Source organism: Peromyscus californicus, unplaced genomic scaffold (genome assembly GCF_007827085.1).
Source record: "Peromyscus californicus insignis strain IS unplaced genomic scaffold, ASM782708v3 Scaffold_12__1_contigs__length_115047231, whole genome shotgun sequence".
NCBI lineage: Eukaryota > Metazoa > Chordata > Mammalia > Rodentia > Cricetidae > Peromyscus > Peromyscus californicus.
This window is the reverse complement of record NW_026294413.1, coordinates 59679807-59693917: the sequence shown is the minus strand read 5'-3', so window position 1 is coordinate 59693917 and position 14111 is coordinate 59679807. Positions and strand designations below refer to the sequence as shown.

General features: G+C 51.2%; 1 protein-coding gene across 1 annotated transcript; it reads left to right on the top strand.

The window, feature by feature from the left end:
* The first annotated feature begins 2647 nt into the window (after window positions 1-2647).
* On the top strand, window positions 2648-9939 carry Sox7 (SRY-box transcription factor 7). The gene is given in 3 exon segments (XM_052732967.1): window positions 2648-3143; window positions 6884-7239; window positions 7241-9939. Coding segments are annotated over 3 exon segments (1152 nt in total). The 5' UTR covers window positions 2648-2905; the 3' UTR covers window positions 7799-9939.
* The last annotated feature ends 4172 nt before the right edge of the window (window positions 9940-14111 follow it).

The window sequence follows — 14111 nt, the reverse complement described above, 5'->3', positions numbered from 1 at the left end:
GAAGAAGGGAGAGGGGGAAGGAAGAAGGGGGAAAGTGAAAACCAGAAGTTACTGAAGAGATGAGCAGAGAAAGGGGTTATTACAAGTAGCCTGTGTTGAGTTTGGCCCTGACTTTGTGCAGATAAATTTGCTGCGTTGTCCACACGTAGTCGGTTCCAGTGTGCCCACTCGCCTCTCAGGTACCTGCATATGCGACTCTGCTCTCCTGAACCTGCGGGAACCAGGGATCCCTTGCCACTTTGGGTTTATGCCCCCACGTGACCAGCTGCAGCCCCGGTGCCTTGACTCTGTTGCATTGCCTGCAGAGGGTTAGGGCTTGACAACTCTTGCAAGGGTCTGGAGTGACCAGCCCCGGAACCAACACATGGACACAGTCCTGGGCTAGCACTGGCGAGAGCAGGCAGCTGGATGCCCGAGAGGGCCCCGCACCTTGTATCTGCCGGTAACTCACCGGGCTTTTGACTCTCGGGGACTGAGCAGAACTCATGCAAGGGGACAGGGTCACTGTAACTCTGTGTCCTTTGGCGCCTCCCCTGCCCCACCCCCACGCCCGGCCCAACTTACACCAGTCGCAGAACATGCTCCTAGGTGAAAAAGAAGTACCAATCCAAGGATGAAGTAACGGAAGTGAGCGAACCAGCCCGGGGTCCTGCTTGCAGATGGCTCCCAAGCTGCGGGCCGGCTCATGCCAGCAACGGAGGAGTGCCATCCCTTGGCTCCAGACTCAAAACTTATCACCAGATGAAACGAAACCAAGCACTTGGAAACAATGTTCCCTACCTGTGTGCTCTGAGCCCAGCCCCACTTTTTGCCCCTGGTTTGCCAAGGTATCTGTAGCCCTCCCTAAGGACTCTGCACTCTGTGAGTCCAGCATCTCCACAACCCGGCAGGCACGTGCGACTCCTGGGTGCGCTGGGCACAAGGGCCACTTAGGGCGAGCTCAAGCCTTTAAGTGGGGTTCCCGACGCCGAGAAGAGTACACTGCGCTGGTCTTTCCTGAAGCTGCATAACAACACTCTGGCCCTAGAGCTGAGATATGATCAGATCAGAAATAGCGGGCTCGAGTGATCCGCTGTCACTCTGTTCCCTCCCTCACAAGGAGAAACACTTTGACATAGAGATCCTTCTGGAAGCCCCCTTTCCCTCCTCCTCCTCCCCCAATAGGAACTTCCGCCTCCATGGTGGATACACTCTCGGCAAACCTCCTTCCAGTTTGGTGCAGGTGCCTGGTGGCCCAACTGCTTGCACCTCAACGGGCAGTCCTGGCTTTGCACAGTAGCTGGGGGTGGGGGTGGGGGGGTGGGGGGATAGGGGGGTGGGGGCGACCCCGGGCTTTAAGGGACACCGGCCTTAGAGCACTGCTGCTGGATCCTGGCCAGGGCAAATGAGAAATGCCCTGATGAATTTTATTCGGGGCCCTGGAAGGTAAAATTGGGTCTTAAACTCGGAGAAGTTGCAGTTCTCTGGATACTTGGAGCGTCTCAGCTCTGGCCGGCTCGCACGTTGCAAGCGAGGCCATCTGTGAATTCAGTCAGCGCGCGCTGGGACTGAGGACGAGAGCGCTATCTCCATCACAGATTACACAGCCGGAGCTCACTGTATTTACCTCATCACCGCCGGTGAGGTCAGCCTTATCGGCTAGTTTTAGGATTAGAAAAGGTCTTGAGAGATATCGGACTTGCTGTCACGCCTTCAGTAAATCAAGACAGGCTTTAACACCCAACCTCAGACGCTGCCTCTTTCGAAGGTCGTCTCTGCGGAGCCTCCACATGGGGTGGCGTGCCATAAATATTTGTGGGTCTAATTCCGGGATCTAGTCCCGCCTGCTGTGGTTTCTACAGTGGGGTGTGTCTAAGCCATATTGGCTCATTCATTCATTCGGCAGTTCTTGAGTGCCTACTGTGTGCGGCCGCTGGTGTAACCGCAGAAGCAGCCGCAGTACATACACATCAGGGGTAGACAGTCTCGAATGCCCAGGCCACAGCCCGTTTAGCCGGGAGTATCAGGATGTGGGAAATCGAGGAGGCCTCTGGATTTCAAGAAAGTCGTTGGGGGACCTAGGAGCGTAAAAGCGGCTTCTCTGGAGTAGGCGAAACCCCAGAAAAAAATTCCGCAAAAGAGCTACTAGCCAGGGAGCTGCAGACTCGGACTGCCGGGAGGCGGCGGCAGGCAGAGTGGGATGGGGGGCGAAGACAGGAAAAGGAAAATCGGATGGCAGAAAACCGAGACCGACGCCCCTCCAGAGACCCAGGGTGTCAGTTTGGGAAGGGCACTGCGCAGAACCCGATGTCTAGGTAGATCCCACATCGGCCTAACGACCATCCCTGGTGGCCACCCACGTTGTCTAGGGCGAGATGACCGAAGCCATAAGTGTGTTCTGTCCACAACAGCTTATTAGCTGATCTAGGGGCAGTGATGGTCAGTGTCTCTCCTCCTCGGGTATCCCTGCGAAAGCTGTTTGAGTTCAGTTTTTCCCTTGCGGGAGTTTTGGGAGAGTCTGGTCCCTGGACGACAGGCGGCCGGAGCAGCAGAACGGTGGGCTGGACCTGCCTCCCGCGCCACGCAGGGGAGACTGAGGGCGGCGCGCGCTCCCCGTGGCCCTGCAGCACCTGCACTGGAGCGCTGATCCGGGACAGGCTCGGGAGGCGGAGGGGAGGACAGGGGCGGGCACGGGGACTGGCCCGGCCCCTCCCTCCCCCTGCCGGCAGGTCGCAGCGGGGACGCCGCGGCCGGGCAGCCGGGAGGGGCCGCGCCGCCCCTGAGAGTCATTGGAGGACCCGGTGGCCCAAAGCTGATAAATAAGGGCCCGGCCCGAGGCTTCGGGCCAAGTTGGACGTCGCGACCCGAGCGAGGGCCAGGTCAGCGCCGGTCCCACGAGGCGAAGCCAAGTGACCCGCGTTCGGCCATGGCCTCGCTACTGGGAGCCTACCCGTGGACCGAAGGGCTGGAGTGTCCCGCCCTGGAAGCCGAGCTGTCGGATGGGCTGTCGCCGCCCGCCGTCCCCCGACCTCCAGGGGACAAGGGTTCGGAAAGCCGGATCCGGCGGCCCATGAATGCCTTCATGGTGTGGGCCAAGGACGAGAGGAAACGCCTGGCGGTGCAGAACCCAGATCTGCACAACGCGGAGCTCAGCAAGATGCTGGGTAAGTGCGAGGGGCGCGAAGCTGGTGCGGGACCGCAGGGATGACAGCGTCGTTCGCAGGGGACGGGAAAGGGGGCGTCCGCGCACGGACACCACCCAGGCCTGAGCGGTCCACGGTGAAACCGTAGGACCAACGCAGGGTTCCGGACTGGTCCCTTTTCGGGGGCGCGAAGCAGAAACCCGGGCCCCAGGGGCGGGCGCAACCAGGCAGCGAGTCCTGAGGACTGGAACTCGGGCTCAGGGACTCAACTGGGCGTTTACGTTCAGCCTGGGTGGAACCAGCGTTTGGTGGAAGACTGAGGCAGGAGACCCCATCATTCCCCACGTTGTATGACTGGGTCAATCAGAGAGAGTGTGTCACGGATAAGAAGATAACGAATATAAGTCAATCGAGGCCTTACCAGGAAGAATCTCTATTTTTAATTATTTAACAGGAAAAAAAAACAGCAACAAAAGACGTCCACCAGAATAGACTCGATTCGCTTATCTATTTATCGTAGAAGTGTAGATATCTTGAAAAGATACTTGGAGCATCCAGGGAAAGTCTGTAGAGCCCATTGCTTCGTGCTTGCGGTATGGTGGTGGCCGCCGATAATCCGGACTGAGAACAGACAGGCCAGAGAAATCCGGGATGAACATGCTAAAACGGTTCTTAGAAAACCGAATTTCTGTAGGATTTTCTTTTCTCTCCAGTACCCGGAGTGGTGTGTGTGTGTGTGTGTGTGTGTGTGTGTGTGAGAGAGAGAGAGAGAGAGAGAGAGAGAGAGAGAGAGAGAGAGAGAGAGAGAGAGAGACAGAGAGACAGAGACAGAGAGAGACAGAGACAGAGACACACACAGAGAGAGTTATATACATATTTGTGTTAGTGTGTGTGGAAGGGTGGGGGTGGGATCAGAAAACAACTTTCAGGTGGGGAGTAGGCTCCCTCTTTCCGCCATGTGGGTTTCAAGGATCAAACATGTACATCTTTAGGCTTGATGGCCAACGCCTTTTTGCCCACTGGTCCACCTCACTGATCTTGAAGCCAAACATTTTTTGACCTCACCTGATTTCAGAATGCTTTACCCTTCAGCGTGTTTTTTTAAAATTTATTATAACCAGTGAAATCCCTTCAAAACATTGTGTGTTTACAGAGGGCACCAGGCTGGCCAGGAGAGACACTCAGGCCTCTGGACCCCACCCGCTGCTGGGATGAAGCCCTTTCCTTTTCCGTAGGAGCCTGGCTTCTTTCCTCTTTCGGAGTCCCAGAAAGAGGGCTGACATTCTGCGGGCAAAAGGCCTGGGTCCAGAGGGAGGGCCCAGCCTGCTGCCTGTCTGGAGCCCCCAAAAGCAGTTGGTGAGAGTTGTGGGGTTCCAAGCACCTCTTGTCCAGCCTTGTGGCCAGCTGTGCCTAGCATGTTTTGGTGAGAGTTGCCTTGGAGGCGCCTTCTTCCATACAAAATAAGAAACCTGTATATTTTGTACTCTACTGGTATAACAAGAAATAGGCTAATATCTGCAACAATGTTTTTCTCTTACCTGAAAGCTTGTATTGTTTTCTTGAGACTTTAGGAGATTTTTTTTTTAAATGCAAACTCTTTTTTTTTTAAAAAATGAATTCCTAATTTTTTCCCCTCATCACTTTGTTGATCAGTCACAGACAAAAACGTTCCCACTTCCGACCAGGTTTCTTTCCCAGGCCCTGGTGGGAGGAGAGAGAAGGGTGGGGAGCCTGAAGAGGAATCTAGGCTGCCTGTTTGGGGGACCAGGGCAGGGACAGAGATGTGGGATACAAACCTTCCTTTGGGCTAATTCTATCTAGAATAGAGCCCTAGGCTGCAAGAGATCACAGTTCATTTCGCAAAAGAGACTTTCCCCCCTTGGCAGCTCGGCCTGACTAGGGTGAGGGGAAAACAGCAGGTATTCATTGCTTCTTAAAATAGAGACGCTGAGGCTGCTATCATGGGCAGTGGCAGCCACCCCTGTGGGCTTTCTTCCTGAATGCTTCTTTGCTCTCTGGCCTATGAGAGGAAAGGAAGACCCGCATAAGAGACTCCTGGCCTTTGCTACTATACGCTTCCCAAACTTTAACCTTAAGACCTAGGTGGAGGATTTTTAGCACAAGTGAAAGTGAAATATTTTAGTATGTCATGAATACATGAAGTGAAGTATGTCTAGTGCATTATGAATGAGAAGGTGTATCACAAATTAGCGTGTCACAAATTAGACATTTGTTAGGATTTAAAAACAGAAATCGTATTTTATTAATACTATATAGCATCTGGGCACATTCAGAAACTGGAGTCACATTTTATATTCAGCCATGAATAGAGTGTGGGGTGTGTCTGCATCTTGGACTTCTCAAAAGAGCTTTGTGGCCTCAGCCACAGGCTGAGAACCAGTCATCTCTACATCTGGTGCCGGGTACACTCTTCAAGCCATAGCTAAGTGACAGCGAATTACAACAATTGGCAAATAGTGGTAACTTCTGTCTTTGGGCCCTCAGTGTCCTGTGACATCCTGATCCATGAAGCCGGCCAGTGGGGGTGAGCCAGAGCCAGCAGACTGTGGGGACAAGGGCAGGGCATGCACGACCCTGCGCTTAGCCACATGTGGATTGTGCCCAGTGGGCTTACATGGCCCGATGTCTTGTCCTCTTGACTTGAGGGTCTGAAACTTCAGCATACCTTAGAGTCCAGGGAGAGCATGCTACATTTGTAGACGCCCACCTTGGGAGGAAACAGTTTAAATAGTCCAGAAGTGATCCTTGGAAATCTCTGGAGCAGGACTGCATAACGCCCAGTGAAAGATGGAACAGGGATGCCAAAGTGGCATGAGAGGCCACACAGGTAGGGAATGGTGACTAGAAAATCAAGTACAAGCAGCTTTTTAGCACCACTGGGGTTACACAGAGAGGATGCTTCTAGAAGAGAAAGCCTTGAATTGGAAGCAGCACAGGCTATGGTAAGGAAGATAGAGACCCAGGGAAGTTAAGGAGTTTGCCTCTGGGGAGGGCTGTGGCTAAGCAAGTGTCCTGCTGCATTCAAAAGGTCCTAATTCCATGGGAAAAAGTGGTAGCGCACGTGTGTGTGTGTGTGTGTGTGTGTGTGTGTGTGTGTGTGTGTGTGTGTGTGGAATGTTAGCTTTCCAGCCATACCCATATCTTCACATAGCAGAGTCTATTTGACTCATTAAGGCTTGTGAGATTCTTGAATCTACTTCTTGATGATATAATTGTCTGGGGCTGGGCTACCTCAATGAAGGCTATGAGGTTTATACATTAGTAAACAGCATGCTGTCACTTCATGAGCGGCAGGGAATTTTCATTAAAACGCACAAATAAATAGAACTGACCCTTAAAGGATAGCGAGAACCCCAGTCAATATTACGAGCCTTAGATTTTTTTTTTTTTTCTGTTGCTAATGATTGGGTCAGGTGGGACTTCCACAGCTGGATGGTTGGGTCACCTGGTGATTTGGGGTGAGACGGTGATTTTTGAGCACTTTCCCCATGAAGTTAACCTTGTGCAGTGCAAACAGGAAGGGTTAGTTCAGCCCTTTCGCTGTGTGTGTGGGATCTGGGAGGAAAAGAGAACAGAAGCAGATGGTGTCCTTTGTGACTGTGAGAAGGTTCCTCTGGGTGGAGTAGGGGGACAGAGATGTTTGCACATGGGATGCTTAGAGGCATTAGGCTGAAGCAGGTGTAAAGGCTGAACCAGCCGTTTGGAGTCTGAGCATGCCCTTCTCTGGTTTGTGTGATCAGGAAAGTCGTGGAAGGCGCTGACACTGTCGCAGAAGAGGCCCTATGTGGACGAGGCAGAGCGGTTGCGCCTCCAGCATATGCAGGACTATCCCAACTACAAGTACCGGCCCCGCAGAAAGAAACAAGGCAAGCGTCTCTGCAAGCGCGTGGACCCTGGCTTCCTCCTGAGCTCCCTCTCTCGCGACCAGAACACGCTGCCTGAGAAAAATGGTGTTGGCCGGGGTGCACTGGGAGAGAAGGAGGACAGGGGTGAGTACTCCCCAGGTGCTGCCCTGTCTGGACTACACAGCTGCTACCATGAAGGTGCAGCGGGTGCCCCTGGCAGTGTGGACACATATCCCTATGGGCTGCCCACGCCCCCCCGAGATGTCGCCCCTGGACGCGCTGGAGCCTGAGCAGACCTTCTTCTCATCTTCGTGTCAGGAGGAACATGGCCACGCCCACCGCCTCCCTCACCTACCAGGGCCCCCTTACTCCCCAGAGTTCACGCCTAGTCCCCTCCACTGCAGCCATCCTCTAGGTTCTTTGACCCTTGGCCAATCCCCAGGGGTTTCTATGATGTCCACCGTTCCTGGCTGCCCCCCATCGCCAGCCTACTATTCCCCTGCCACCTACCACCCTCTTCACCCCAACCTCCAGGCCCACTTGGGCCAGCTCTCCCCACCTCCTGAGCACCCTGGCTTTGACACCCTGGATCAACTAAGCCAGGTAGAACTTCTGGGGGACATGGATCGCAATGAATTTGACCAGTATTTGAACAATCCCGGCCACCCTGACTCTGCGGCAGGGGCTGGGACCCTCAGTGGGCATGCCCCACTCTCCCAGGGGACTGCAACAGGCCCCACCGAGACCAGCCTCATCTCCGTCCTGGCTGATGCCACAGCCACATACTACAACAGCTACAGTGTGTCATAGAGCCAGAGGCACGGAGCCTGGCCCAGACGTGCCGTCCCCTCCTCCCTCTGAAGCACTGAGCAGAGCAGAAACTGTAATGTCACCGTCCCTCGTCCCTTGGTGGCCGGAGGTCAGAACTGCCGTCCCAGACCCTCCAGTCTAAAGCCAGGATCCAGCACGCCCCTTCTGTCCCTTCAAATGTGTCTCGTTGGCTTCACCCTGGAAGCACAGCCTTGAGGGGCTGTGTGCTGTGTGCGGTGGTAGGACTTCCTGGCCACTCCTGCGTCTCCCCATCAGTGTAGCTGATCGTGGAGAGCCCAGTGCATTGGAGCTCCTGCTTTTGATGTAGCCACTTCTGATCTGTGGTGCTCCCAGTGAGAAAGGACCCTGGGCCTGGGGTCCATCTCAGTTCAGTCTCTACTGGCAAAACCCCATTCTGGCGTGACTAGTCTTGACTGTTCTCTCCTGTAAAGTGAGGCTTGGCTTGATAGCCAAGGCCCTGCTCTATGGATCTCTGTGTTATACATGGCTCTCCCAAGGCCAAGGAAAGTGTGATTCCAGTCATGGGCAGCCTCATGGGTCCAAGGGCCCAGGTTTTCTGTTTTCTTATACTCTGGTCCACAGTTACCCTAGAATTCCAAAGGAACTCCTCCAACTGAGAAAAATATTTACCCTTGGGCTGGCAAGATGGCTCAGGATGGCTCAGTGGGCAAAGGAGCCTGCTGCCAAACTTGACCTACATTCTATCCCTGGAACCTACACGGTGGAAAGAGAGAACTGACTCGTGAAGTTGTATTCTGACCTCTGTGTGCATGCCATAGCACATGTGCCCTCGAATTATATGTGTACTTGAGCATGCCCACACGCACACACACACATACCAAATGTAAATTGTTTTTGTTTTTTTAAAAAGAAAGCATGCACCCTTGTTCGGGAAATTAATTAATATGTTCAGCTGTATCACTGAAAGCAAAATTGGATTCAAAGTTTGTTTTGTTTTGTTTTTCTCTTCTGAGACAGGGTTTCTCCGTGTAGCCCTGGCTGTCTTGGAATTCACTTTGTAGACCAGGCTGGCCTCGAACTGAAAGCCTGCCTCTGCCTCTTGAGTGCTGGGATTAAAGGCGAGTGCCACCATGCCCAGACTTGAAGTTTTTTGTTGTTTTGTTTGTTTGCTTGCTTGCTTGTTTTTTGTTTTTAATATATACTTTAGATACATTCTTTTTTGTTACATACACTCCAGGAGACTACAGTGTGAGACAGATGCCCTTATGCAGGTTCGCCCCTCCCCTAGGGTGCGTAGCCTGATTTAGATTCTTCTCAACTGTAGCAATGTCTCTCCACCTCCCTGCTGGATGACCCAAAGAGCTAGGAACCTAAAAACACTATCCACCAAGCAGCAGCATCTGGGTGTGCTGATTTCTCCAGCAAGGCTGCAGCATGGTGCTATCTGTAGATGCAAAGGAGGACTCTCCTCCGGCTGTCTGCTGCTCCACACGCTCTCCTGAAGGTTTTTTTTTCTCTCTCTGTTATTCTCCCTTCACTCCAAACTGGCCCCCAACTCAACAGGCCCCTGACTTGAAATCCCAGACACGATTGCCTTGGCCATGAGGGAAACTTGGTTCTTGTTCAAGTGGATATATCAGAACAGTTTCCCTGTCCTACCGTCCTTTGGCTGTCCCAAACAAACACATGTGACACCCAAAGAATGTTTCTGAGCTCTGATCCCACCCCAGCTGTTTCCATCCCCAAAGCCTCCTTTGAAGGAACGGACCTAACAGACTCTTGTCTGTCCTTGAGCACATGTGTATTATTACCTTTATGAAATGTGTTTTTATTTTCTGCTGTTACCTCTCCATCTTATTTTGTATTGTTGACAGATTCCCCCTCCCAGAAGTCTTATTATAAAATCACTTATAAGATACACTTAATCTTTATGTTATTACTGTATATACTATTTGGTGATAAATAGTGAATGGTTGATGATATGATTGACTGATGCCCACTCCTGATGTGTATTAATAATCTTGTAAAACCGCATTACAGACGTTAAGCTACTCTGTTCTATTTTTTCAAGACAACTGCATATGCATGGAACAGTTATGAATATTGATTTGTCGAAAATGTTTAATTTAAATAAATGTTTTTGTACCTTGACCATTCAATCCCTTGAAATAGTTTTGAAAAAAAAAAAAAAAACCAGTTTTCCTGCTAGGTATAGATAGTATGTCCAGTGCTACCTGCAATAATGTTCAAGTTGTTTTCTGCCTCAAGTTTTTTATTTTAAGGAGTTTTTGGTGTGTAGGGTTTTTAAAATTTTATGAGTCATGCCAAAAAGATAAACTCCAATTGCACACATTGGGGATGACACTGTTCTCATTGACTTTGGAAAAGGAAAGCCATCGCAGCCCACATAAACAGTTTTCCCATGCCCGTACCGTGGAGCGGAAGTAATCACAGGCTGCCTGGGCACAGGCAGATGCCTACCTTGCCCTTTCCCCTACATGGGTGGTATAGCGGTATGCAGTGGCCCTCTGGACTGGACAGTATGCCGTGGGGGAGGCAGATGAGCAGCCTGGGAATCAAAGGTTGGGGGTGAGCGCACCCCAGGATACACCCCTACCCAAGCAAATGGCACTGTTTAGTCTCCTCGTGGGGCACCTCCTACTGGCCTCTCTCCATGGAGAGAAGTGATTTGTTCAAGTCGAAGGTAGCTGTGTACCTTCCCAGGCCCTCCTGGGCCAAGGATTGGGTCTTGAGAGGTCCCACCTGGGCCTCTGCACGTCCTTCTGTCTTGATTATAACCTACAGTCGTTATTTTAATCACGCTTCAGAGATGTCGGGAGCATTACCGAAGGTTCCTGAGCTGTTGCTCATCATCCACAGTCCCATTACACAGCCAGGAACACTACGGTCCAGAGTGGGAGATGGTGTGGGGCTCAGCACCCTCCTAGGGTGTTGGCTTCCACATCCATGAGACACATTGGTTGGCAGCATTTGTGGCTAGGGGCTTGGTGCTGCCCTTTGGTTTTGATTTTGGTTTTTGAGATGCAGCCTCTGACCTGGTACCCACTATGTGACCCAAACTGGCCTTGAACTAGTGTGAAAATTCTTCTTCTTCATCCTCCTTGGTTCTGTTTCCTGTGCTACACTAGGACATGGGATCAACTGCTTTTCAAACCATGGGCCTCTCAGTCCAGAGAAGAAGTTGTGGGGCCTGCCTGAGAGCCATGCTGCCCTGGCTTCTCACGCCGCCTGGCCAGCGATGGTCGTACACAGGGCTGTACTGAGGTCGTATCGTTGGCTACACTGAGCTCTGGACTCTGGCATTATCTGGTCAAGGCATGCTCCTTGACACTGCCAAATGGGAATGTATCATTGCAGAGCACAGGATGGGTATACTGACCCTGAAGGTGCTCAGCTCTCAGTGGAACAGCCTGGAAAACAGGGTCTCTGTGAGTCCCACCTACCTGTACACCGTGCCTGTGGTACCCAGGGCACTATGTGATTGGTGTCATATCTCATGGGAAGACAATATATGAAGATGAGTTTTTTTTCTAAAATGCTGATATCCCCATGTCATTCTTTGCCTTAAAAACCTCCATTCCTGTTCATTAAACAGTGAGCACCAAAGGAGAGTCACCTTGTGACTGAGGAGCCCCGTATTCCAACTCCTACTTGTGTATGTCCAGGGCAGCCTCTATTTTCACAAATTGTTTTCATAAATGTTGGAGAAAGGGAAATACTCCTGCGTTCTTTCCTATAAGAGACACCCGCCTCCGCCCCACTACATCTCCTGCCAACTATACAAGCTTCAGGCCTATAATACCTGCTCAGCCCCAATGTTATTTCCCCCATGGCTTCTTCCCAGAAGTTTCTCCCTACCTCTGGTGTATCTTGCTTCAAGAATACCTGCCAGTCTCTGAGAACATTCTCCTTTCCCATTTATCCATATTTATCCACCATAGCACCTGTCCTGGAGACCCTCACACCATCACCTGTCTGGTGATACCTCACACAGGGTCCAAGTGGCAGGTCCTCATTCTGCCTGCCATGGACCCTGGTGGCTACCGTGACTGGGCAGCAGTGGATCCAACCGGGTTGTGTGTCCTCCATTGCCAGACACAGAGTAGGTTCAAGAATCCTAGTTGGGTTGAGTGGTGGTGAAAGACTCCTATCCTTCTGCGTCCATTCTCCTCGGAACCATGTTCCCAAGGCCTTTGGGTATGTGCCCCTCAGGTCCATGGGGCTGTTGAGGTTGCCCTGCATCTGCTGCAGTGTAGGCTTGGAGAAACAGGTTGGAGATGAGGCATAAGCCTTCCTTTTTGAATAAATAGTATTTCTGCTCTCTTCCCAGTGAAAAGGGGAGGGAGAAAGGAAAAAGGAGGCACACACCCTGTTCTGTTTGCTTCTGTGTTGCTATGAAGGAACACTGACCAAAACCAACTGGTGGAGGGCGGGGGGCGGGGGGAGGGTTTATTTGGTTTATACTTCCATATCACAGTCCATTAGAGCAGGAACCTGGAGGCAGGAACTGAAGCAGAAGCCATGGAGGAGTGTTATTTATTGGCTTGCTCCTCAGGACTTGCTTAGTTTACTTTCTTATACACCCCAGGACCACCTACCAGGGGTGGTACCACCTACAGGAAATATCTCAATTGAAGTTCCCTCCTCCCAGGTGACTCTAGTTTGTGTCTAGTTGACAAAAAGTAACTAACACAACATCTGTCTATCTATCTATCTATCTATCTATCTATCTATCTATCTATCTATCTATCTACCATCATCATCATCTTTTCTGTCTTTCCTTTCTTATTTCTCTCTCCCTTTATATCTTCCTTCTTTCTCTCTTTATTTCGTACATTCTCTCATCTGTGCAAGTGGCCTTTACCTTGGCCCTTAGCATCAGCTTACCACTGGCAGGTACAGATGGCACCTGAGACCCCAGGCCACAGAGCTACATCTGTACAACATGCCTTCCCAGGAGAGGCTGTCTGGAGGAAGCAGGTGGATGCAGGGCCTGGCTTCCCCTTAGTGGGACAGGGCTAAGCCATGTAGAAATGCCTGCCTCTGCTTTCAGCTGGAGATGTGAATTTAAGAAGCCAGTGTGATTGGAACTTTGGAGACTTCAGTCAGGGATTTCTATGTCTTTTCAGGCCTGGAGGTTGTATGAGCTTGAGAACATTGGAAGAAATGTATTCCTATAGCATAATCAAGGAGCTCCTAGGGGGTCTCCACTTGGCTCCCTGTTTGGCCCAGCGAGTCCTTTCTTAGCCCATTCTCCTTCTTTGTGGAGGATGGCCTCTTTGCCTTTCTTGGTGGCTGGGTTTTTATTCCATTTCAGAGTCCTCCAGAAAGGGGACTTTTTTCTCTGTAAGCTAGTTGAGCAGTTCCATAACCAGGAAGTCCTGTCTGCTTCACTAACCCTCTCTTGACTCAGCCTGACTCCGTGTTTGCTTAGCATCATTGAAGGACATATATGTATCCCCATCTAGGTCAGGCAATCTTCGTCTCTGGAAGCCATCCTTTTGGGGACCACATTTTGAAACTGGGATAGGGAACTGTGGCTTCCTTTTAGACCATGAATATTCTATGGATGTGTGGAGGGGTGGAAGGGAGGACATGACCTTATATATATATAAAAAAAAAAAAAAACAGGAAAGGAGAGTAGGATCTCACTAGAGATTGAGAGAGTATACCCTTTGGATGCTTCTGGAATGCACCAGAATGGTGTTGCTGTAGTCATTCCTCAGAGGTTCATACTATTGAGTCCAATGGTGGGTCCCTCAACCCTACTCACTGACCTTTTATAGAATCAGTATCCCCCTCTATCCAAGGGGCTGAGAAGTGGACAAGCTGAAAACATGGCAAGCATACTTCCCAGAAGGTTCTGGCTTCCACTTCCCAGAAGGTTTTGGCTTCCATGTATTGGAAGGTCTTTGCAGCCCCCAGAGGCCCCAGGAAGGCTGACTATTGTATCTTAGCGGTGATGAGATCTTCAAGGTAAGGCTGTGGCTTCAAGGTCACAAGGTCGTCTAGAGGGCAGGTGGCCAAAGAAGTCCACTTTCCCATGTCTCTTCACCCTGTTGGCTCTTATCACAGAAACTGGGAGACTCTTACATCTCTTCCATCAGATCTCAAAAAGCCGGAGGACTTTCTTTCTGTTTATTCATCTCTTAGAAAGACAGGAATACCAGCCCCATCACCCCACTATCTCAGGGTGCTCAGAGGGCTAGAGAACATATGTAACATCCTGAAGTGTGCTGGAGAAGAACAGAGGAGAGGTGACCCATCCCCACACTCACCTCTTCAGCCATTCTAACTAAGAGCACAGACA